The sequence below is a fragment of the Megalobrama amblycephala genome, linkage group LG10 (assembly GCF_018812025.1).
Source record: "Megalobrama amblycephala isolate DHTTF-2021 linkage group LG10, ASM1881202v1, whole genome shotgun sequence".
Classification (NCBI taxonomy): domain Eukaryota; kingdom Metazoa; phylum Chordata; class Actinopteri; order Cypriniformes; family Xenocyprididae; genus Megalobrama; species Megalobrama amblycephala.
Window position 1 is genome coordinate 28,482,048 of NC_063053.1, and position 26,996 is coordinate 28,509,043.

Below are 26,996 nucleotides of genomic sequence, written 5' to 3' on the forward strand. Positions count from 1 at the left end.
TTTTTTCATTGTTTTGTTGTATGGAAATATAATTTATTTTTTGAAAATGTTATTAACACTGCAATAAATGTAAATGTTCTTAAAATGTGTCATCTTTTAAAGTAAAATTACATTTTTTATGTTAGTATTACTTTAGGCTTTATTACTTATGCACAAGGATATTTTCACTTTAGAATACTGTTCCAGGTTCTTAGTAATTCCTTGAGAATGATCTGGTAATTCTTCATTAATTATCAATGGGTTCCCATTGTTTTCATTTTAGAATACTGTTCCAGGTTCTTAGTAATTCCTTGAGAATGATGTGGTAATTCTTTATTAATTATCAGTGGGTTTGAAGTAATTCTTTGAGCATGATGTGGTAATGATCATTGCCTTAAATACAGAATTCATTTGGCATCACTTTATAATAGTAATGTGAAATATCTTGAGTAAAAACAGACACAAAATATATATAAGGCCATAAACATACCTGAGGTATTGGCAGGTCACGGATCCATCCTGATTTTCTGGCTGCCGACAACACTTGAATAAAAAAATTAACACTCTCAAGCGCCATCCACGGAAATGGTCAAGCACGAGGAAAAACACGAAGAATTCACCATTCGTTTAAAAAACATAAATGAATAAACAACTTTCTTCTAATTCTACAGTTCATTAATGTGGTATCTACAGTGTTTAGTTTAAGTGTCGCCAGCGCATTGTTATAATGCGAGAGCGATGTACCTCTCCGCTGACAGTTGGAATCCCAGTCCCTTTTCTCTTGCAAAACGGGAGATATTACAAAACTCACAGATATTACATGTGTGCGCTCAAACTTTGACCTGCATGTGATGCAAGACATGCAACATTATAGCACCCACCGACAGAAACATACAGTGGCGCAAATGAACGAATGTTTAACAATATTTGCAGAGCATATATATATATATATATATATATATATATATATATATATATCAGTACAGTAGGCATAAATCTAAGTAAATCAACTAACATTAGTAGTAAAGAAGAAAGGGCCATAACCTGATACTGAGTTTCACAGTTCATTAATAGTTACTTAATAGTTATTTCTCCTGAAGCTGAATTAGTAGTTACTTAATCATAGTTCTTCAGGAGGCATGACTGAATTGATTAGTTACTGATTAACTAATAGTTACTTAACACAATTAAAAAAACGCTATGACATACTGATTAGTTAACACATATTCCTTAGTAGTTAATAGTAGTTACTTGAGTGTTAATGAAGAACTACCGATTAATTCTGCAGTAATTCCTTATTAGTTATGCAGTAAGTACGATACAGTATTCTAAAGTGTTACCCAGGAGGGGTCAACAGAGGAATCCATCTTTGCCAGCTTGGCTTTGAATTGAATAAGGCTGTGTAGCACAGATATACAGCCATGGATTCCTCGTCCGTCAGGCAGATATTAAGGTCCAGTTGCCATGAATCTCTTTGTGTATTAACAGAAGTGGATAATAATGATATAAGTTTTATATATAAGATAGAGATGGTGTCTCTTTGCTCTGGGTCATGAGGAAAAAGTTGATCAAGGTTTGGATCTGGGAGGGGAGGGAAGGAAAGGCAAAATTCTTGTGTATGAAATCGCATACCTGTAGATATCTGGAAAAAGTGGGCTTTAGATGTTTTAAATTGAGATTCTAATTTTGCAAAAGATAAGAAGCAACCATCAACAAAAAGATATTTAAATGTTAAGATACCTTTTTCTTGCAAGAAAGCCTGATCATTCAGAGGCTGAAATCGATGATTTCTGGCAACTGGAGCACAAATTGAACCTCTCTGCCATCCGAAATATTTGCTAATTTGTATAGTTCCATACCATTGGGTGCAACGAGTGAGAGTCTAGACCCAATGGTAAGGATGAGAATAGGAGGGTTGGGAGTGAGAAAGGGAGGCAGGCTGATGACTCTATCTGGACTCATCCAGTAAGTGATTTATATAATGTGAACCTTGCCAATAAGTCAGAGCTCTCAGATGACAAGCTCAATAATATAATTGAAAGTTTGGGAGAGGCAAGCCATCCCCTCCCTGTTGTGCAGAAAACACAGATGTATTCTGGGAATTTCTTGTTCCAAAGATAAGATAAGAGTATATTATTTAAAAAAAGATTTCTTAATGTAAAATGGTTTGGAACAAATATAAAAACGTAGGGAGCGTATTCGTTTTAATTACATTGATCCTACCAATCAAAGAGATGGGGAGCTTAGACCATTTTTCATGGGATATCCTAGTTTGTTCCAAGAAGGGAGTAAAGTTGAGCTGAAACAGCTCAGAAATATTTCTCAAAACAACCACACCTAAATATGTAAATTTATCAGGGGTTGTAAATATGTAGTCAGAAAAAGAAGTATTTTTTCCTGAGTGATTTATAGGAAATAATTCACTCTTAGAGAGATTGAGTTTATACCTCGAAATGCAACTGAATGCTTGATATGGTCATAACATGAGGGAGAGAATTATGTGGATCTGCGATAAATAGAAGCAGATTGTCTGCACAGAGTGATAGTTTGTGCTCTCTGCACCCGCTTGATAGACCCTGGATATCTGTGGTTGAACTCAGCAAAATGGCTAGAGGTTCAGTCACCACCACAAATAATAAGGGGACAGAGGGTAACCCTGTCTAGTTTCCAATGAAAAATATTGTGAGCTATTTGTAATAAGGGAGAGATGCATAAGTTTTACCCAAGTCAAGAAATTTGGGCCCACATCTCTCTAGTCAGCTGAAAAGATAGCTCCACTCCACTCTATCAAAGGCTTTTTCAGCTTCTAGAGATATTAAAATTTCAGGTATATGCTTATTTGAGTCAGGAGAATAAATAAAATTGAATACTCTGCGTATATAAAAGAAAAGCATTTTTTAATAAGGCCCATCTGATCTGGGGCTAAGATAGTAGGAAGAATGTTCTCCAGTCTTCAGGCTAGAACCTTGGCCAATATGCAGTCCAAGGATATGGGCCGAAGTGAGCTTCAGTTCAGACAGTCTTTCCCTTTTTTTAGGTTAAACCGAAATTGTCGCTTGATAGAATGAGTGCGGGAGGCAGCCTATAGAGAATGATTCCTCGAGTACAGCAAGTCGCAGAGGCATTAGTTTCCTTTTAAACATTTTTTAAAATTCTACCGTGAAGCCATCTGGCCCTTGAAAGAGATACATTAAGTTCTTTTAAATTTAGAATTTTCTCCAATTCTGCATTATTGCCAAAGGGAATATGGGGCATTTTAATGGAATTGAAAAAAGAGTTAAGTTCGGAGGGTTAAAGTCAATTTCGGATGAATATAGCTGTATAGAATTGTTCAAAAACTGAATTGATTTCTAATTCATCTTTTGTGACGCTGCTTTCATGTCTATGAATAGATGTTATAATATTTGTAGTTGAATATTGCCTTATTTGTTGTGTGGATCACAATCAGATAGGCCTAGTGTTCATATAATTTAAAGTGAGATTGAAGCATAAGTCTTTCTGTCTTTTCAGATGTTATTAGATCCATCTCTGTTTGTAGCTTTGTTCTTTTCTTAAAAATTTTGGGTGAGGGCTTAATTGCAAATTAGAAGATGACAACTAGATTATTTCCCCCCTAATATAGGCTTTTAAAGACTCCCAAAGTGTAGCTTTGGGGAATCAAAGTAATCAAAAATCAAAATCTGGGGTATCATTGATAGATAATAGATTATTTCTATTAGGGTATTAATAAAGTCCACATGAACTGGAAAGAATAAAATTATTAAAGTGCCATGTGTTCCGAATTGTTGATTTGGGAAAAGCTCATTTTAATACATCTGGACTATGATCTGAAATGATATGTGATCATAAATATTGGCTAGTTTCAGGGAAAAATGATATAATTAACCAGATACTATTACAAAACTTCCCACTCCATCAGTTAGAACATTACTCAGGCAGAACAGGGTGTTCTTACTAATAAGAACTGCGTGTCCCCCCAGACCAGAGACAGTTGATGTTGTGGGAGCTATGAATAAAAATAAAAATAAATTAAAGAATTCACATTTTCTCATTTTATTTGTCTTATTTTAGTGAATAGAATGAGTAAATTAGGGCTAAATCATTTTTAAATACTATACTAAAAAAACAAATACACTGAAAAAAAAAATTATTTTGGCCATGCTTAAATTAAGCATAATTTTGCTTGTTTAAATCATTTAAATTTAGTTTTTGATTTTAATAAAAAAAAAATTAATTGGTTTTATGGGAATTACATCTGTTTTGAACCAAGCTGTGTAAATTAATTAAAGTTTAAAAAAAAAAAAAGTTGGTTCCTTGCGCATGCGCAGTTGCGCACACAGTTGCTTTTTTTTTAATTTTTTTTTTTTTATTGTTGAACACACTTATTTACAAAATAATTTTTACAAAATCTCTCATTGGGAAACTTATGTGCAGAACATAGTTAAACACAATTAAATGAAACAAATTTCGATAAAGAAAATAAATACAAATAAATGTAAAATAAAATAAATTAAGCAAAGGCACTTCAGTCCATAAGGCATGACAAAATTGTTTACATACATATATTATCCTCAGTCATCAAATATTCTTAAAATAAAGTTACATGGAAGCTTAACAGGTTATAATGACAAGTATTTTGAGACATCTTCACATAGCAAGTAAATGTTATCACTGAAGTCTTTCAGAAGTTTCAAAGAAGCAAAGTATTCCCTCAGTTCAATTTTAAACACCATTAGGGATGGATTTTTGTTTTGCCATTTACATTTATGAATATGGTATTTACCCATAATTGTTATGATATTGTACATTCTAAAAAGTTCCTTCGGAAGGTTTTCATTACCAAAAAGAATTTGCTCTAACTTTAATTGTGTAATTCTCTCCATTTTTATTTCCAGCCAATTCATGACATCTTGCCATAATATTTTTATCACTGGACAAGAGAAAAAGAAATGTTCAATAGTTTCATCTTCCTGGGAACAGAACACACATGGCTCCACTTCAAAACCAAATCTCTTTTTAAGCATAGCTGCTGCTGGATAATATCCATTTATAATTTTAAATTGCATTTCTTTGATTTTAGGAGGTATAGGCCATTTCATGAATTTGATTTATTTATTTGTTATTTTATCATCATAATGCCTTATTTTTATATTTTGGTCAAAATCATGAAATAGTTTACATTTGAATATTTTGCTAATACAATTATTGTTACATTTTTTACTATTTAGGGGAATTTGGTTTAGTTGCAGTTTAGGCAAATTTATTTTACTTATTTGATTTTTGGAATGATGTAAAATTTTTGTAATCTTTAATAGGGCTATTGGTATTGCTTTACATACCTTATTATAATCCCTTATTAAACTTTGTATATTAAATTTTGTTTTAAAATCCGTAAAAAAACTAAGAAAATTACCTTGTTCATCTAATATATCTGTGATGAAAATGATTCCCTTTTCAAACCAATTTCTGAAAAAAAGTGTTTTTCTACTTATTGATATCACTCTGTTGTTCCACAAGGTGGAGCCATGTGGTGTAAAATTATGAGTAAATACCATCTTCCAGTAATGAAGAAATTGTTTATGATATTCAGTTTTACTGGCAATTTGGATACCTCGAAATCGCACTTTAAAGGAAACTCTAAGCCTCCCACTTTATCAAAAATATTTTTGGAAATATGATACCATAGAGAGTCAGGTTTATCTAAAAAGGCTTTTACCCAGTTAACTATAAAAACTCCAACCATAGATTCAAAATCAATTGTTTTTAACCCCCCTTTATTACAGTCCTTTACAAGTTGTGATTTTTTTAATGTAGTGCGTTTTATTACGCCAAATGAATTGGTAAATTATAGTATTTGCTTTTCTTATGTTTTGTGAACTAATATAGAGAGAATAACTTGGGTAAATTAATTTAGAAATCCCTTCTGATTTTGACAATAGGTTACGTCCTAAAATAGTGAATGCCCAAGTATTTAACATCATTCTTAACTGGAATCATCCAAAAATATCCAAAACTGTCTCAGTGCAATTATACAAGGGTAATATTTCACTTTTTTTTTTAGATTAAGGCAAAGGCCTGATGCCCTTGAAAAAACAGAAATCGCATTTAAAGCCTTCTGAAGAATTGATTTGTCCTTTAGAAATATCACTGTATCGTCAGCAAATTGGCTTATTTTCAATTCGGTGTCACAAACTTTTATCCCTTCAAGGTCTTTATTATTTACTACAAAAAAGGCCAAAAGCTACGTACAGAGAATGAATAATTTTGGTGAAATTGGGCACCCTTGTCTTATTCCACAAGAGACATTGATTCTTGGAGTGATGTCTGATTGAAGTGAAATATAACTATATACTTGGTCATAAAACATTCTGATTACCTTACAAAAGTTGTTGCCAAACCCAAAAAGTTGGAGCGATTTCAGTAAAAAGTCATGTTCAATAGAATCAAATGCCTTGAAAAAAAATCAATAAACAATATTAGGCTTTCTGTGTTAATAAGGCTCTGGTAATCTAACATGTCCATAATTAGTCTCACATTGTTATGAATTTGTCTACCTTTAATAAAAGCTGACTGAAATTCGTCTATTAAATTGTTCAAGACATTTTTTACTCTGTTAGCATATACCAAAGCTAGTAATTTATAATCTTTGCAAAGTAGAGTTATAGGTCTCCAATTATCTAATAGTAATAAGTCTTTATTGGGTTTGGGCAACAAGGTTATCAGACCAGTTTTCATTGTAGGGGATAACTGACAATTTTTTATGCAATCAAGATACGCGTTAAATAATAAATTTTTAATATCTGTCCAAAAAGTCTTAAAAAATTCTATAGATAAACCATCAATGCCCGGTGATTTGCCATTTTTCATTTGTTTTAAAGCTGTTTCAATTTCTGTTAAGGTTACATCTCTTTCTAGTAAAAATTTGTCTTCATCTGTTAGTTTTATTACATTTTTGTTTACACTTTTCAGAAAGGCATCACAATTGTCACTCTGAAATTTTTTCTTATATAAGTTACTATAGAATTGACATACTTCCTCTGTTATTTTATTTGTGTCTTGAATAATATTTCCATTTTGGTTTAATTTTGTTATACATTTTTTAGTCTGTCTCCGTTTTTCAAGGCTATAAAAATATGATAAGTTTTTTTCCCCCTGCTCCATCCATTTGGCTTTTGATCTTACAAAGGCGCCTTTTGCCTTCTCCAAGTATATAACATCTAATTGGTTCTGAAGCATGTGTAACTCTTGTGTCTCTTCTACAGTTATGTTAGGTTTTCCACATAATAAACTTATCTTTTCAACTATTTCCTTTTGTTTATGTTTACGGTTGTCGGCAATGTTCTTTCCAGTTTCAATAGCTTGTTGCTTTACTCGAAATTTAAACCACTCCCATTTACTTATATCTGACAAATCCATGTCATTAGTTTCAAGACATATTATTCTAATCTGGTTACAGAATTCTTCGTTCAGTAACAAGGTATTGTTAAATTTCCAAATATTGTTTGATTTTTTTTTTTTTGTTTGACTATTGATAGTGACAACCCAATAAGACAATGGTCCGTAAGAGGAGATGATTGAATATCACATTTTGGTGTAAGATTAGTAATATTTGGAGACACAAGCCAATAATCTAATCTTGAGTTAGCATCTGCTGGGCTGATCCATGTAAATTGCATTGTGTTAGGGTGTGTCACTCTCCAATAATCTACCAGGTTATTGGATAAACAAAAATTATTTAACATGTCATTATATTCTGGTTGTAACCCCTTGGGAGGTTTTCTGTCAAGCCAGGAATTAGGTGCTATATTAAAGTCATCTCCTATTATTATGCTATCCGTACCATAAGTTGCACTCCATTCCCTGATAGCTTGATTTAACTTTAACATCATATTTCTATTGAGAGACCTGTTGTTGTACCCATATACATTAATCAAAATCATTTTAAAATCAAATACTTCCAACACAACCATTAGCCAGTGACCTGCTTCATCACTTTTACAATCAATAATTTTCCCTACAAACCTAACAAATAAAATCACACCTGCAGAATGAGAAGTTCCATGTGAATACAAAATATTGTCTCCCCATTGTTGCTTTTTTCATCGACCTTGTTAGAATGTGTCTCAAATAAGGTTGGCTTTAACTTCCTTACAAAATAAAAAAATGGCCTTACGCTTAATGTTATTCTTTAAACCTCGAACATTTATAGAACTAAAAACAATAGACATACACATGAAACAAAATACACGCTCTTAAATGCGCTTAAAAAATAGGATTTAAGGCAGGAATGAACAATCTGTCATAGATTTCAACTTTGACATTAACAGTAACAGTCCCCTTAATCAAACTTTCTGAATCAAGGTGATGACACTATACTTAACCTATGAAAGGTGCCTCCACTCTTTTTCGTCTATAATAGCATACCCTTCCTTCAATTAAGCTTTCTTCCCGTTACGTCTGGCCTCCTGTACCGTAAGATACAGCTTTGCCCGGGCTTCACAATCCTCTTTTGACCAGTCCTGTCTGAATTGGACATGCAGCTCCTTGCAGACTCTGGCCTCCCTCGACCTCCTCCAGATCTCGTCCCTCATCGTCCTCATACCAAACTGCATGATGATCGGTCGTGGTCTCATATTGAAGGCGGGATCATCTTTCTTTCCCAGATGATGGACAGTATCAACCTTGTCTCGTAGTTTCTCTACTGAAATCGGAATCACTCTTGTGAGAATACCGATCACCGTCTCTCTTATATCCTCGTTTTCCTTCTCCGGTAACCCGATCAATTTGAGATTCCATTGTCTTCTGTATCGCTCGATTTCCCGGCATCTTTCCTTCAGCTCCTTGTTCTCTTTTGTCAGCCTATCCACTTGCGCGTTGAGTTGAATTATTTCATTTTTATTTTCTGTCACCCCTTTTTCGTTATTTTAGATGCGCTGTTGAAAGTTTTCAAACTTTCTTTCAAACGCATCCAGTCTTTCCTCAAATCTTTGTGACAGAGTGTGAATAGCATCGTATATGCTTTCCATGCTTACTTCTTCATCGCCCTCTACCGGTGAAACATTGAAATTTCGAACTGTTTCGAAACAGTGATGACGTAATGAAGCCTCGTTTACTAAAATCACTTGACTTTGGCAGTTTGATACACGCTCCGAATCGCTTTTCTAGGGAAACGATCGGTCATTTTCGAAAACAAATGACCTGTTAAATTCAGTCTCAATGCCAAAAGTTTAATAAATCCCTTCGTGCATTACCGACCTGCCTGACCACAGCAGTGTGAGCGGTGCCCTGTCTGTGAGCACCCATATATCTAGAAAAATGCTCTCCTACAATTTCCTGGTAATAAATAATGATCTGTTTAGCTGTGTGAGATGGCGGCGAGCGAATGATGGCCTGCAGTAATGGTGCGCTAATAAAAGAGCATCTACACAAGAAATGTTCATTTCCAGGTTATGGGAAATAACAATCTTATTGTACAGTACTACTAAGAGCCTGTAGTCAGGATCTGCATGAATAGGGACTCCAGTATATGAGCGCAAAACACGGGCAACTTTACATGTGACATGAACAAGACTTTATTAACTAAACACTTAACTACTCTAACATTCACACACATACATGCATACAGTTTACCAAGGGAAAGAGAAAGCTAAAGCAGAGTACAGGAAGCAAGAAGTTACAGCATTGTTTGACATTCAGCAGATCAACAGCCTTGAGCAAACCATCAGTTTAGTTTTAACAGGCCCTTCTTTAAAAGGGGTAAGGATACTCAATGTATCCGATAATGAGACTAAGTTTGATACTTGCATGTCTCTCCAAGTTGAATTAAAACTGTCCTGATGCAATTTGTGGAGGCTCCCGTTGAATCTTTGCTGATATTGTCTTGATGAAAGAGAACCAGTTGGATTCAGAGGATCTTTGGTGAATGGAAGTTTCTAGGCCGAAGCCTGGCACAAGCTTGGGGTTCCTTAGAAGCTTCTAGCTTCTTACAGCGTCATCTTGACATCAGCATTTGTCAGTAAAAGAGAAGAGAGATTTGATCTTGTGATCAGTGAATATAAGGGGTGAAGATGTTACACCCTCAGGTGTCTGAGGCAATAAGGAGTTTCCCTTTCAGAGGGAAGTTTTACGAGTCTTTGTTTGTAGCAAGATATTAGCATAAGACACTGGATTGGATGAATGAGAGAAGAACCTTCTAGATTCTTATAATACTAACGTGTCACAGAGTTAGTAACATGTAACATAAATTGCCAAATAGGAAACGAAAGTTGGAGTCCGTAGATACCAAACATGCTACCAATGTGATTTCAGTTAACTATACATTTGTAACTTTAGAACATTAATACCAAAATAGTTCAAAAGAGAGAATTAATACATAGAATAAAGCCTATAAAAGGAAAGTCATGAGATGGGGAAATTTTATACATGTTTATACATTTCCCAAGTGGTTATATAAAGAATACATAGGATTAAGAGAGTTTATTTGTCCTTCTCAGAAAGAATTAAGTCAGAGTCACTAATCTCTGCAAAATTATTTCTGATCGTAAAAGTACCATGTAACAGGACACCTAGTTCTGCCTGTGGTGTAGCTACGTTTGGGATGCTAGTTGCAGTTTTAGGGGGATGGGTTCACAGAGCTTTGATAGAGTGAGTTTATGGGTAATTCATTAAATATAATGAATAATTGTGTGCCTGATTGGTCCAGATGCTACAGTAACTGTGTGTGAGTTTAATAAAAACCCTTTATCTGAACGTTTCAGAGTTTACAAAAAAAATTATCAAGCTGGATAATAAACTCGGCCATCATTAATCAAAGCAGATAATGTCTGCTTTATTGACTCAAAAAGTGTACTTGTATGTAATGTACTTTTACTACCAGCAAATAAATGGCAAAGATTGACCAATATCATGTTTGACAAACTACAAGCTTCAAAGCATTGGCTGAACGCCAACAGTACCACATTTACTTATTGGGGGAAAAAATCTTTTTTATAAACAAAAAAGAATTACCCAACATGTTTGCATTAGAGTGCATTCAGTAAATTCATTGCAAGATTATTTGGATCGCAGGCCTGATGTGTTTTACAAAGCGGGTTGTTGCTTTGTTTTGGCTCCTCAGTTATCCAACGAACCCTAGAAAACTAGAATACTCTACTTCAGCCTTCAAAGAATTACCACACAGGGATATGAACTTTGAAAAGGGAAACACTGCCATCTAGTGGTTAAGAAAGACATGTGGTTGAGTAAATGATGACAGAATTTTTCAGATTTTTTTTCACCAGTAGGCTTTTACCTACCAGCCACACAGTGTGTATCCTGTCCAGACCACATGCCGTCCCCTTGACAGGTGCGTTCCTGGGACCCATAGAGGCGATATCCACTGTTACATGAGAATGTGACCGTTGCCCCCTCCAGGTAAACGGTTCCTTCCTTCTGACCGTGGTTAGGTGGTGGTAGCCAACCACAGCATTGCACTGAGATCACAAAGTTACAGCCATTACAAAGTCATAAAAATATGTTATACAGATAACAGTCAGATCATACGCAAGTCTCTAATGCTTTATATCTGAGACATGGTCAGCGATGACATTTTTAATAGTGTGCTGCTGTATAATAATCTGCAACTGATGATGTTTAAAGTTCAGTGAAAAGCTAAATGTAGATGGACCTATATAATGCTGGCATTGGTCTTTAACCTCTTAACAAAATATAAATGCATAACTTATGACAAGACATCTATGAGCATGTGTAAAAAATAGCGCAAATACAAACTTCAGGTGAGCACAGTAAGCACCTTTTAGAAGATAATCAGTAATAAAATATAAAATAAAATAATTCAGCAGAATGTCTTGTAAAATTAAGCAATTAGCAAGTTCAAAAAAAGGTTTTAGTTATTATTATTATTAGTAGTAGTAGTAGTATTAATATTACTAATACATAATTATAATAATGATAATAAACACAAAAATTACAAATTAAATTTAAAAAATTTAGCAAAAAGTTAGTCATTTTACCACGTTTTTGTTAGGTTTAATGCGAATAAATAAAATATAATAATAATATTATCAGTATATACTACTACTACTAATAGTAATATTAATAATAAATCAACAAAAAATAATAATAAATAAAATAAATATTCAACAAAATGCCTGTTGTAAAATTAAGCAATTAGCTACAAAAGGCTCTAGTTATTATTATTATTATTATTATTATTACTACTACTTATAATAATAATAACCAACACAAAAAGTAAAATTAAATAAAATAAAAAAATAGAAAAATGCCAGTGTGTTGCAAAATTTAGCAAAAAGCCTGAAGTTACAGTAATTATTCCATGGTTTTGTTAGGCTTAAGGCAAATGAATAAAATATAATATTAATTAGCGATTCCATAGATAATAATAATAAACTATAATCTATAATTAATAATAGATCTATTATCTATGCTTGATTAGGCATTTCATTAACTATCAACTTTATGGTGCCAAGTAACATAACTTGTATAATGTAGAATTAATTTGATGTAGAATTAATTGATGCAGGAATACATATTTGATGAGTGGGTTTATGTTAAGGCAGCTTTGAACGCGGCTCATTCATTCAAGATTTTAGGGCCGGAAATCCAAGCTCTTTAAAGTGTATTGAGACAGAGCACCTAAATCATACAGAAATCTAGAAAAGGAAATACTGTAATTAACATTCCTGCAAAAAATCCAAATAGTTTGAATTGGAAGCTTCTTCAGAATAGGTTCCCTGTGTTCCCACTTACCAGGTTCCAGAGCTTTCTTGGTGGACGTATGACTCCGGTAGGCCAGTAGTGTGGCATTGCCTTGTTGCAGACTGCGCATGCTTAATGTATCATATTTACAGAAGGAAGCCCCCTCTCCTGCACATAGGTTCAGCATTGGCTCTAGCAGGGGATCCTCTGGGTCTTCAGTCATAGAAAAGTTAGGGATAAATGACGGATCGTGCTTTGGGGCATAATAATATTCATTCAGGAGGTGGGTTGAGTCATATGTAAACAGTGAAGTCTCATTCGTAATGGCCCCTGGTGAAGAAAAACACATGGTATTGTGTGAGGAAGAAAGCAGGCAAAACATTTAAACTATAGCTTGAAATGGCAAGTACATTGAGTAAAGTAATGTGAAAGTGAAGTGGAATGGTTACTCACAGCCAGCACAATAGGTGAATATGTCCTGTGCACTGCTATTGGAAGGGATGATCACGCCATTTCTAGAGGTGAATTCATCTTCAGGGTCATCATTCATTGTACCGAGCAAACCCTGTGTGTGGTTGTGTAAGTCATGGGGCAGTAGAACAGTAAGGGTCATGACCCCTCCACCTGCTCGGACCTCTACTCCTGTCCCCGACGGAAACATCACCGTCACATTAGTAGGTTTAGGGGAAAAAACAAAAACACCTGAAATGACACAGAAAAAAAAACAGACAACAGAGACTGTAAAATAGACCAGAAAGAAACAGATGCATCATATACTGTACACTGCGTTCCAAATTATTATGCAAGTGACATATCAGTAAGTTTTCAGTACAATAAACATTCAGATTTTAGTTTTTCTAAGAAAATATTTGTTTGTTTATTTATCCATGTCTTTTTAGATAACTGCTCTCAATCTCAGACAAAATAATTTGCCAGATCTATGGAAACCCTACTGAGAGGTTGTTCCACATTATTAAGCAAGTCACAGTTCTCATGCAATATGAGGAGAAGAAAGATCTTTCTGAAGATGAAAAGCATGAAATGGTGCAATGTTGTGCAAAAGGAATAAAAACAACTAATATTGTGTGAAACTGAATGGAGATTATCAAATTATCACAAGATTTGTGAGTGATTTAGAGCACAGCAGAACTCGGTCAGATAAAGGCTTATTAATGAAAGTTCCTGTCAAAAAAATGAATTGTATTAAAAGGGCAGCTATTAAAATAGCCAGTGTTGAGCAGCAAACAGGTATTTGAAGCTCCTGGTGTCTCTGGAGTCTTGAGATCTTCTCCATGCAGGCTGGCAGTTGAGCGTAAAGATGCATTTTAGCCACCAATAACCAAAGCTCACAAAGAGAAACATTTACAGTGGGTGTAGAAATACATTTTCAAACAGTTTTATTGCTGTGGTGTTTTTTTGCAGCATGGGATAGTGCATAGTGCATTGTATTTCAGAAGGCACTATCCTCCTTTTTATACCATAGCTGAAAATGGCCAGTTATGAACTCCACATATCTTGCAAAAGTCATTTAAATACCCTCCACGTCACTTCCCAATATTCCAGCCCAAATCATCACCCGCCAGCTCCCTGCTGACGTCACAGTCTTGTTGGATTGTGGTGGCCATTCATCAACCATCCAGAAGTCCATTGATTTAGACCATCCGTTGTAGTACGGCATTAGTTAGTGAATAAAACTATTTAAAAATGAGTCTTCATGTACTTCTAAACCCACTGTAAATGTTTCTCTTTGTGAGGTTTGGTTTGGAGTGGCTGAAATGCATCTTTACGCACAACTGCCAGCCTGCATGGAGAAGATCTCGAGACTCCAGAGACACCAGCAGCTTCAAATACCTGTTTGCTGCTCAACACTGGCTTTTTTATAGCTGCCTTTTTAATACAATTAATTTTTTTGACAGGAACTTTCCTCAATAAGCCTTTATCTGACCGAGTTCTGCTGTGCTCTAAATCACTCACAAATCTTATGATAATTTGATAATCTCCATTCAGTTTCACACAATATTAGTTGTTTTCATTCCTTTTGCACAACATTGCACCATTTCATGCTTTTCATCTTCAGAAAGATCTTTCTTCATCTCATATTGCATGAGAACTGTGACTTGCTTAATAATGTGGAACAACCTCTAAGTAGGGTTTCTATAGATCTGGCAAATTATTTTGTTTGAGATTGATACCAGTTATCTAAAAAGACATGTATAAATAAACAAACAAACATTTTCTTAGAAAAACTAAAATCTGAATGTTTATTCTACTGAAATCTTACTGATATGTCACTTGCATAATAATTTGGAACGTAGTGTATATTACTATCGTTATTAATATTACCAGCAATTTATTTCATTATTTTATCTTCATTTACAAGTAAAAAGATCACAATTACAGCCTTACTGAGCAATGTTGCAAACCGTCCCTTTGCACTACCTGGTGGTGATTTCTCGAACAAGTGTCGATTTCTCGAACAAGTGTCACATGTGAATGGGTTGTATTTAGAGGTGGCGGTGTGATGGAATTTTTTAACTAATTAATAATGAACTAACATCTTTTCTTCTACAGGCCTAATAATAATCTAACTTTGAAATAGAGAAAAAGTCACTAGGACTGAGTGTTGTAACAAGTGGCTAGACAGCATCCTTCTAAGGATAAAAAATAGTCTTTACAAAATTGTTTTAACCTATTGAGTAATCTGAACTATTAACCTGGTGATATTTTTTGATGATCGGAGACGCTCTGAAAGATCAGGAAATTTATTGAGTGTTGATTAGGAGACACTCGGGTGTTGATTAGGAGACGCCTCAGGAAGGTAACTTAAGTCAGGTGCGTCTTGGAAAATCTACCACAGCGGTAATAGGCATTTTGGTTGACTACCTACTGTATATAAACAACTAACTCAAATACTGTAGATGGCAACAAGTCTATATTTACTGAGAACAGATGGCCCATAAAATTCGTCTGCTAAGCATAACAAACTATGATTTTTCATCTTATTAACAGAAACTGTGGATGTCAATGCTTACATTGAGAAATTATGTCAACTTAAATGAACTACTCGCTCTACTCAAGTACCCTATTACTTATTTCTATAGAAACAGTCAGATGCGCGCCTCCGAAATGAGGCACAAGAGACGCGCATTTAGGACTGCGTTTGCGCATTAGCTTGATCCAGCCTGAAAAATATAGTTTTTTGTCATGATTCGAGCGTTTAGAAACAATATTTATGAGACAGTTGTTGTCATATTTCATTGGTGATTTCAAATATGAAATTTAATCGAAAGTTTGGTAAACAGCTTTAGAGCATTTGATGTTTCCCCATTCAATGAGATAGGAACTGCACTTGGATGCCCGAGAGGCATTTCAAAGATGGCCGCCGAGTGAAATGACTTGTCTTAAAGGGACTTTGAGAGTATAAATAAACTGGTCTTACCCTTAAGGTCGATCCATTTTTGTTCAGAAAAGGAAAGCACCTGTTGGTTCATTAAGACCTGGAGCTCATCTACTTGGTCTCCAAGACGCACCTCAATGACATCAGAGTCTTTCTCCCTCATTGCCACTGAACAGAGTCGTGTTGCCATAACCACAGAACCTGAAAGGACAATTTTCGTAGCCGACTCAATGTAAGAGGTCTGATTAAATCCATCCATAATATGGAGGTTATAGAACTCACCATTCTCTGATTTCACTGGTTCAGTCCTGCCTTGCACAGACAGCTCATAGGCTGAAGAGTGAACAAGACTGTACTCTCCTTTCCCATTGAAGGTGAAAGACACGCCATCGAATGTCATGAAGTGAGGGTCACCAAGGACAGCAGCTAAAGGAGGAAAAAAACAACAATTGAACAAAAATATAAAGATTTAGAGCAGTGGCCTTTCAGATTTTACAAGTTTGCATTTGGTTGCATCTGGTTCATGACATTTCTCCATCAAACACCAATCTTCTCTTTATAATTTTCTGTGATTTCTCTAGTATTACTGTCAATAAAAGTGGCAAAAATGTAAATAGAAAATAATAATAATAGAAAACAAAATAACATTAAACATAACAATGAATAAAAGAAAAAAAAAGACAGATATTTTCTTTACCTGCTCTAGGAGGACGATATGTTCTGCAGTCGCTGGACGGACGGTGGGTAATGTAGTATTCACAGTTGTCTGACCACAGGCAGCAGTAGAAAAAACTGATGACATCATACTTCCAGTGTGAGAATGCTGGAACTCTAGGAGGCTTCTTGTATGGCGGCGCCCCCCAGATATGCCCTCGATCAGGGGTGCTGCCACCAATAGAGTCGCCTGTGAGCACCTGAGCTCCAGTGCTGTCATAGCAACACTGCTGACCGGCACCATACTCAGGACTGCAAGAAAACAATATATCAACAGGCTAAATATAAAACCGAATAAAATGTATTTTACATGAATGAGAATAGGTTATTAAATAAGTTAGATTTGGATATTTTCTACAGTGTGTTGCTGTTACTGTGTAATTTCCCCACATGCAGTTTTGGTATCAGTATAATTTAATTGGGCGATATCGACCATTACAAAATGTACTTGCAACCTCATGAATAGATAGTGGACATTTTCTGTTTTTAAATATTTTTTGTGAATTTTGCATATTTAATACAAATTATACAAATTAGCAACTTTGTATACCAGTGTGTATGTATTTATGTATGTATGTATGCATGTGTAATATATATGTTACACATGCATACTGTCACGATCACCGTCTGCTCCTGTCAGTTCCCGGACTACACTTCCCACAATCCTCCCTGTCAGTCACATGTTCACTCCACACCAATCACCTGTTGCCACATACAGCCTAGCACACTACACTGATCACCACACCCAGTTGCAGCTCATTACCAGGACTATAAAGGACTTTCACACACACCACCTCACCGCAAAGTCTTGTTAACTGTTGTTGCAATTCCGAGCGTTCCCCTGTGTTTACTGTCTGCCTGTTTGTTGTTACCGTTCTTGCCTGTTCCCTGTTTATTGACCCGTTGCTGCCTGTCCTGACCCTTGCTTTGTATACCGACCTGTGAGTGATATCTGCCAGCCCTGACCTCTGCCTGTACCTGGATTACGATTCTGTCTACCCTCTGCTGTACCTGTTTGCTCCTGTTTGACCCTGCTTGTACAACCACGCTTACCTTTAATAAAACGCTGCATTTGGATCCCCTGCCTGAGTCTCCCTTCATAATACATACATACATGAATACATATATAAATCTATTAAAGTAGAAAACAGGTATTTGAAATTGTAATGATATTGTATTTTATATATATACAGTACAGTCCAAAATTTTGGAACCACTAAGATTTTTAATGTTTTTAAAAGAAGTTTCGTCTGCTCACCAAGGCTACATTTATTTAATTAAAAATACAGTAAAAAACAGTAATATTGTGAAATATTATTACAATTTAAAATAACTGTTTTCTATTTGAATATATTTCACAAAGTAATTTATTCCTGTGATGGCAAAGCTGAATTTTCAGCATCATTACTCCAGTCTTCAGTGTCACATGATCCTTCAGAAATCATTCTAATATGCTGATCTGCTGCTCAAGAAACATTTAATGTGTACAATTGTACAAAATATTTGTGTACAATATATTTTTTCAGGATTATTTGATGAATAGAAAGCTCAAAAGAACAGTGTTTATCTGAAATCTAATCTTTTGTAACATTATAAATGTCTTTACTGCCACTTTTGATTGATTTAATGCATCCTTGCTGAATAAAAGTATTCATTTCTTTAATTTCTTTTCAAAAAAATAAAAATAAAAATTCTTACTGACCCCAAACTTTTGAACGGTAGTGTATAATGCTACAGAAGCTTTGTATTTCAGATAAATGCTGTTCTTTTGAACTTTCTATTCATCAAGGAATCCTGAAAAAAAAAAGTACACAACTGTTTTCAACATTGAAAATAATCATAAATGTTTATTGAGCAGCAAATCATCATATTAGAATGATTTCTGAAGGATCATGTGACACTGAAGACTGGAGTAACGATGCTGAAAATTCAGCTTTGCATCACAGGAATAAATTACTTTGTGAAATATATTTAAATAGTACAGTTATTTTAAATTGTAATAATATTTCACAATATTACTGTTTTTTACTGTATTTTTAATTAAATAAATGTAGCCTTGGTGAGCAGACGAAACTTCTTTTAAAAACATTAAAAATCTTAGTGGTTCCAAACTTTTGGACTGTACTGTATATATATATATTTATATATATATATATTTTACTATTTTACATATATATATATATATATATATATATATATATATATATATATATATATATATATATATATATGTAAAATAGTAAAATAAAACTTCAAAAACAGTCGACTTTTGGCCACTACTGTACACACACACACATATAAAATCCATATCTCAACTATAGACACTTTAAAAAAAAAGATTTAGCTGATTTAATTAAAGCCATTTTACCCCATGTATCTATGATCACAAAGGCCTGAATTTGTGATAGGTGGAGAATACAAAATTCTCAAATAATTATGATGTTGCTGGTGATGCAACTTTAACATAAAGTTTAGATAAGGTTATTGTTACCCACATGAAATCTCCCGGTGTCAGCACGAGCTTGGGCCAGTGTGCAGGGGCAGTCAGTGATCTCTGTAAGGAAGTTGGCCATTGCTTTTTCTTCTTTATCCCAATTGATACACTTTTCCAGGGCCCAGCAAGCAGAGTCCTTCCTGAAAGCCTCCTCTAGATGCCAGGCGAGCGCATGTGCCCCACTCCACAGGGCGTTAACATCTCTGCGCAAAACATTATTGTCTCCGTTATTCATCAAAAAAAGAAATCAACTGGTTTTAACCACAGTGCTTTAATAAAATGCTATGAACTCTTAAAAAAAAGACAAACTAATTTTAACAATTGCTAGGACCCATTTCTCATTACTTTGGTTTTTTTTTTTTCAAAACTCTTCACACAGTTCTCCTAATTTTGGCACAACAGTTAATTTTACATTCAAAATGCACTAAAAATAACAAAACACTTCAAACTTCATGTCTCAAATCCAACCATTCTTCCAAAAAACTAGCAAAGGTTTGTGACCCATCAAATACTTTTTCACTCATAAAACAATGACCTAAAATAATAACAACGTAGTATTACACAATGATTTCTTTTGTAAAATTTCTTTTCAAAACAAGAACAACAGCTCTCCACTGTTTAGAATTCACTGTAGTAAATGTGACATGGTCCATATTTAACTTACTGTTAAAAGTTTCCCCCTTTTCCAATTCCAATTCCAATTCCAATTTATTTATAAGGCACATAATAAAACAATAGTGTTGACCACAGTGCTGTACAATATATTGATAGAATAAAATAAATTACAAAAATAAAAAAACACATTTCAAAAGATCTGCAAATACCATTCGAGAAACATTTTAACAGCAATACCTACGACAACAATACCTCATCATCACTCATTCATGATCAAAAGCTAATGTAAAAAAAATGTTTTTTAAATGTCTCTTAAATTCACTCAAAGTTAATGATTGTCTAATATACTCTGGTAAACTGTTCCATAGCCTTGGGGCGGCTGCCAAAAAACACTTTACTTAAATTCTGGACTCCGGACTTTAAAGGTCCCGTTTTTCGTGTTTTTTTTGAAGCTTTGATTGTGTTTATAGTGTGCAATATAACATGTGTTCATGTTTCGCGTGTAAAAAAAAACAGTATTTTTCACATAATTTACTTATCTGTATACCGCTGTTTCCACTGTCATAAAAACGGGCTGATGACTTCCTTGTTCTATGAAGTCCCTCCTTCAGAAACACGTAACGAGTTCTGATTGTGCCAGCGGTTCCTGTGTTGTGATTCGACAGCAGTTTAGCGCATCTTGCCCGGAAAGGTCACGCCTCTTACCATAACGTGGAGATGCACGCGCTCAGTGTTATTGTAAACATGTCTTTAATTTTACCCTATCAATTTGAGCCGGAATCAGACCCGGTGATTGGACTGCGGGATGAAAATAACAGCGTTTCAACAACATGGCGACAAACACACTCTACAAATGCAACTCTTGTGTATTCCTGTGGGCGGAGGTTAGTCAAAAAACTGTTTTAGTGACGTCATTAAAGAAGGAAGTAGAGGGATGTAGTCCAAACTGGCCGTTCGATGTAGGCGACTTCTGTTAAATAAAATATCTCGCTTGGCATTGAACTTTGAGCTTTAAAATTTTACAGATTTTATTTATACTCTAACAACAACATTACACACTAACTAAAGTTTGAAACATGGAATCACGAAGAACGGGACCTTTAATTTAGACCTACAGTAGGAACATGTAGGAGATTTTGCATATGAGATCACAGTAATCTCTTTGACTTATGAAAGTGAATCAGCAATATATGTTAAGCAGCAAAAAAAAAAAAAAAAAAGTTTTTGACACCGCTAATAATAATAATAATAATAATAATAAATGTTTCTTGAGCAGCAAATCAGCATATTAGAATGATTTCTGAAGGATCATGTGACACTGAAGACTGGAGTAATGATGCTGAAAATTCAGCTTTGTCATCACAGAAATAAATAGAATTTTTAAATATATTAAAATGGAAAGCAATTATTTTAAATGGTAATAATCTTTCACAATATTACTGTTTTTACTGTATTTTTGATTAAATCAATGCTGCCTTGGTAAGCATGAGAGACTTCTTTCAAACTTTTAACAGGTACTGTGTAATAGGGTTTTGGTGGTGTCTGAGTGAGAAATGAATTCATGTCATTTGAAAGATGTCCTTGTTGAATGCATTTTGTGCTAAACCACTGATAAATGATCCACAGTTAAGCCCACATGGAATGCTGTTGTGCTCACTGTTTTGAAAAAGTGACTTAAATTCTGAGAAATGGGTCCTACTGATTTAAAAAAAAAAAAAAGAGAGAAAAAAAAAAGGCTCTTACTGGGCTCCGTCTTGTTTAGAGCTGGGGCTGACCCGCATGCTCCCTATGTCCCAAAGGAAGTATGGTTTTTCTGCAATCTGTGGGGTGAAACTGAAAACTCCACTGTTGGGCACATCTCTGCCCACAGTGTACAGATACTTCCACTCTGCCTCCCAATTAGCAGAATATGACTCTCCTGTTAGTTTATCATAATAATAATGTTAGATAATCCTAATAATAATCTCCTATAGACAGATCAATTGATAGAATAATAGACAGACAGACAGAACTACAGAAAGAAGGGAGGATTGATAGATAGAATGACAGAACAGTAAGTAGACAGAACAATAGATAGAATGATGAACAGAACAACAGAATGACGGATTCACAGAATAGACAGAACAACAGAACAGTAGACAGAACTATAGAAAGAACAATAGATAGAATAGACAGAATAACAGAAACAATAAATAGACTGATAGAACAACAGACAGAATGAAAGATGGCTTCGGAGACAGAACAACAGAAATATAGATAGACAGACAGAACAGGTTCACAGAATGACAGAACGATAGATTAAATAATAGATAGAATTATAGAATAATAGATCAAATAACAGATTCTTAGACAGACAGATAGAATGATAGAACAACATATAAAACCGATAGAATATAGAAGAACATCAGATTCAGACAGAACAACAGCTAGAACAGACAGAACACTAAAAGGATACACTGTATAGAATGATAAATAGAATGACAGACAAAAGGAGATAAATTCATAGAACAATTGATAGAACAGTAGATAGAATGATAGAACAATAGACATATTGACAGAACAATAGTAACAGAAAGATAGAACAATAGACAGACACAGATAGATAGATAGATAGATAGATAGATAGATAGATAGATACTGTAGATGGATGCATGTATATGTATATTTTTCTATATTGAGACTTGTGATCTACTTACCAGTCTCATTGTAACCCCACAGCTCGATGTTGACTCTCTCTGCTTTTATTAGAGATGGTATCCATATCATTTTTAAATCCCCGCTGACATCTGGTGTGCCGTAGTACTGCCACTGTGTGGCATTGACCAGAATGATCTTGTAAACAGAACCCAGCCTAATGTTTTGGACTAATCAATCAATCAATCTTATCATTAAAAGAAGCACTACTGCATTAAAGTGTAATAGTGTGATAGTTCACCCAAATAATTTCATACAGGTTTGAAACAACATGATGGTGAGTAAATAATGACAGAATTTTCATTTTTGGGTGAACTATCCCTTTAAGACAAATAAATTCCAATGAACTTGAGTTGTCAAATGTCAAATGCCTCAGGAGTTTGGATTACTGATTATTCTAATCAGTACATTATGCAATAAACCATACAATCATACAGTAACTGATATCAGCTAAGAACAACACAAAAGGAATGTTCTAGAAAGGAATGTCAGCAAGCATTTAGGCCTATGCAAATGTGCATTGAGAAAGCAAATTAGGTCAAAAGGGTTAGTTCACCCAAAAATGAAATTTCTGTCATTAATTACTCACCCTCATGTCGTTCCACACCTGTAAGACCTTTGTTCATCTTCAGAACACAAATTAAGATATTTTGATGAAATCCGAGAAGTTATCCTCAATTGAAATCAACAAAATTACCACATTCATGGTCCAGAAAAGTAGTAAAAACACTGTTAAAATAGTCAACGTGACTACAGTGGTTCAACCTTAAAGTTATGAAGAGAATAGAATACTTTTTGTGTGCAAAAACAAAACAAAAATAATAACTTTATTCAACAATTTTTCCTCATCCGTCAGTCTGTTAAGCAGTTGGCGCAGTGCACCGTTTCCGTGTTTACGTCCAAACGCTAGCTCATTATTGGCCGGCTCCTACGTCAGCATCACACACAAGCATTGTGGCGCTTACGTGAACAGCGTTGGCCAATACTGAGCTAGCGTTTGGACGTAGAACCTGGAAGCTGCAACAAAAATAGCGTAGCAAAGGAGAGATGGGGAGAGGTGAATTTGTTCAATGTTTTGTTTTGTTTTTGAGCACAAAAAGTATTCTCGTCACTTCAGAACATTAAGGTTGAACCACTGTATCACGTTGACTATTTTAACTATGTTTTTACTACTTTTCTGGACCTTGAATGTGGTAATTTGCTGCTTTCAATGGAGGATAAAAAACCTCTTGGATTCCATCAAAATATCTTAATTTGTGTTCTGAAGATGAACAAAGGTCTTACGGGTTTGGAACGACATGAGGGTGAGTAATTTATAACAGAAATTTCATTTTTGGGTGAACTAACCCTTTATTTGACATTCCCACAAAACTTAGTGTGTACTATGATAACTGTAGCTCACCTGAGAGCCACCTCCCTGCTCTGTCATAGTTGACTCCATCTGTGGACACCTCAAAAGGGATCCAGCCCGACTCATAGAGCAGTGGAGAGATACAGTGACCCACGCCGCTCACATCCACATAGCCCTCTGTCAAAATCTCTGAGTTGAACCTGTGAAACATACTCTGTTTAGCACTGCACTGTATTTATAGCGCTGATAGAATAATAGTTAATTTACTATGTGCTTTTATCAGAGCGACTGAAGAATACAAAAAAGCAATTCACACTAAAGTGGCAGTAACATGAGAACACTTCCATCTTATCTCATTCAGCCTTCACCAAAGCCACTTATACCAAAAAAATGTTTAACTTAGACTTTGCCCTTGAGGATTTGGGAGGAACAAAATCAAGACACAAACACTTGGAATATTTTGGAACAAGCTTCAGCCAAAACTTCCTTGATGCCAGATCATCATATTTGACTGCTGAACATTGTGCAATAGTATTCTGTTCTTACATAGTAAGTATACTACTATATAATATTACTTATATATTAAATTATATATATATTAGTAAGGATAAGAAATATTGCATTGGTAGCTAGCTGAAATAAAATAAGTTTAAGTTTTTGTATATTTTAATAACGAATATGTAATTTATGGTTTTAGTTAATTCTAATAACCCTGTAATAAATATAAATATATAAATCATGATATAGCTATGCAATAATTATTTTACAACAATTATTTGAATACTGCATCAATTGATTTGTTTCTAATGTATGGAAAAAAATTCAAAGGCAACCTTAATAAAAAATATCTATTATTATTATTGTATATAATAAAGAATTGCTATATGAATAACACAGAATCCAGGATTCTTAAAGGGATAGTTCACCCAAAAATAAAAACTAATTTACTCACTGTGGAAATTTAAAAAAAAAGATATTATGAGGACTGTTGGTAACCAAACAGTTTCTGGTCCTCATTGACTTCCTTTTTTTTTTTTTTTTTTTTTTTTTTTTTTAATATCATGAAAGTCAGTGGGGACCAGCAAGGTTTGTGGCTCTCTTACCTGCAAGTGAGGTTAATGTTCTGCTCAAATGTAACATTGAGGATTTTAAAGTCTGTTCCTCCCAGCAAAGAACCGGAGTGTGGTTCAATGTCGAGGCAAAACTGTTTATAATCTGCACAGCAGTCCTTCAGAGATTCACATGTTGCATGACAGGAGCATGTAGTAAACTTCTCACCACAACTTCTGGCACATGACTGTGCTGTGAAAGCAAGCAAAGACACATTGCTGCAATTGCTCCACAAATTTGGCATTGAATTGCTTTCTCTAAAAGACAGAATAGGGTTTCTGTAAAAGCCCAACAATAGAAACACAACACTTGATTATTACTCCAGTACATGTATGAAGAACTTACCTGCAGTCCTGGATAATAGCTGAAGAAACAGCACTATGAACATACAGAGATGGATTTTGTCCTTATATTTGCACAACATTGTTTCTGGCTGGAATAACCGAGATGTTTTGAGTATCAGCTTATGGCGTCGTATGCATAGGCTACTAAAACAGATGTGTGGTTCATACATGACAAAGGTCCCTCTCTCTCTCTCTCTCTCTCTCTCTTTCTCTCTAAACCAGTCCCTCCAGGATTTCGCGATATTTTTTGTGATTTTTGCGATCAAAATGACGACGAGCGACGAGAATATTTTTGGTGCGCCAAAAAAACAAAACAAAATAACGAACTTATTTAGTGATGGCCGATTTCAAAACACTGCTTCAGGAAGCATCGGATCATAAATGAATCAGTGTATATAAAAAACAGTGTTTTTTGGCGCACCAAAATATTATCGTCGCTTTATAATATTAATATTGAACCACTGTACTCACATGAACCGATTTAAATATGTTTTTAGTACCTTTATGGATCTTGAGAGAGGAAGTGTCATTGCTCCCTATGAAGGCCTCACGGAGCCATTGAATTTCAACTAAAATATCTTAATTTGTGTTCCGAAGATGAACGAAGGTCTTACGGGTGTGGAACGGCATGAGGGTAAGTAATAAATGACAGAATTTTCATTTTTGGGTGAACTAACCCTTTAAGACCTAGGCCTACTGTAATGAGCGGATCCAACACTGACACATGTCCCAAATTTGTTCACTCAAGACATAACCACCAAGATGGACATTTAGGCATAATTGTGTGTTTATTTGACCGTTCAAGGCCGATAAGCCTAGAAATATAACACATTTCGGTATGCACGCGCGAGCGCTGACAGGCGGCAAACGCATGCACAGAATCCGCAGCCAGTCGGTCAGTGTGTCAGAGCCGAATTGAGTTCGTGTAGCTTATACAGCGCTTTTATCAACTCTTTTTTTAGTGCTATCAGGCATATCATACTTTTTATTTGTCATTCATCCAAGTCGCGTAATCGCTTCACCCGCTCCTTGGCACGGATGCGAGACTACAGCAGGTGAGAAAGATTCGCTTTCGCTTTCACAGACGCACAGACCACATAGCCTGCATGCACATTGCACGACGGTCTGTAGGATATCCTCGTGAAAATAATGAAGCTTTTAAGAATTAGGAATTAGGGATAATTCAATTTAGATAATATTATCTATTTTTGTGAATACAATTATTTTTTGCGATTATTTTGCGGTGAAATGACGAATTATGCAGGATCGCAAAAAATGCGACATTTTGTTTATTTTGCGTTGTATTCAGCGATCACGGAATCGCGAAAACGATGGACTGGTATGTAGGCAGAATATGCTTTAAATCTACATTTAAAAAAAATAATAGAGATATTTGATTTCTTTTTCTTAATGATTGGGTTTCCACTCCTCATGTCGTTTCAAGATGGAACAATTTAGTGGAAAATATATTGTGGAAGAAGGTTTGGATTCTTCCTAACAAGTAGCTATCTACTGGTAAATAAGGTCAAAGAGATTTCTTTTAAGCTTATTCATCGGTACTATCCTGGAAAAACATTAATT

The 26,996-nt window shown here is 34.8% G+C and overlaps 1 protein-coding gene across 1 annotated transcript; it reads right to left on the minus strand.

Annotated features, from left to right (window-relative positions):
* Positions 1 to 9,915: 9,915 nt before the first annotated feature.
* Positions 9,916 to 25,607, minus strand: LOC125276352 (sushi domain-containing protein 2-like). Its single transcript, XM_048203799.1, has 13 exons — positions 25,417 to 25,607; positions 25,065 to 25,263; positions 24,013 to 24,161; positions 22,613 to 22,780; positions 21,660 to 21,834; positions 19,303 to 19,504; positions 16,791 to 17,085; positions 16,376 to 16,519; positions 16,136 to 16,294; positions 13,150 to 13,398; positions 12,748 to 13,026; positions 11,274 to 11,450; positions 9,916 to 9,974 (listed from the first exon to the last, which is right to left on the minus strand). Exons 1-13 carry the CDS (start codon positions 25,583 to 25,585, stop codon positions 9,955 to 9,957), a joined length of 2,385 nt encoding a protein of 794 aa, XP_048059756.1. The 5' UTR covers positions 25,586 to 25,607; the 3' UTR covers positions 9,916 to 9,954.
* Positions 25,608 to 26,996: the final 1,389 nt, after the last annotated feature.

What these genes read in the sequence shown, in the direction of transcription:
- LOC125276352 (XM_048203799.1), bottom strand. Translation starts at nt 25,585, where the DNA reads ATGTATGAACCACACATCTGTTTTAGTAGCCTATGCATACGACGCCAT. An exon ending in TCTAAACAAGACGGAGCCCA is followed by an intron (nt 19,505 to 21,659) that starts GTAAGAGCCTTT and finishes TGTTTTGCGCAG; the next exon opens with AGATGTTAACGCCCTGTGGA. An exon ending in ACCAGTGAAATCAGAGAATG is followed by an intron (nt 16,295 to 16,375) that starts GTGAGTTCTATA and finishes TTGTCCTTTCAG; the next exon opens with GTTCTGTGGTTATGGCAACA.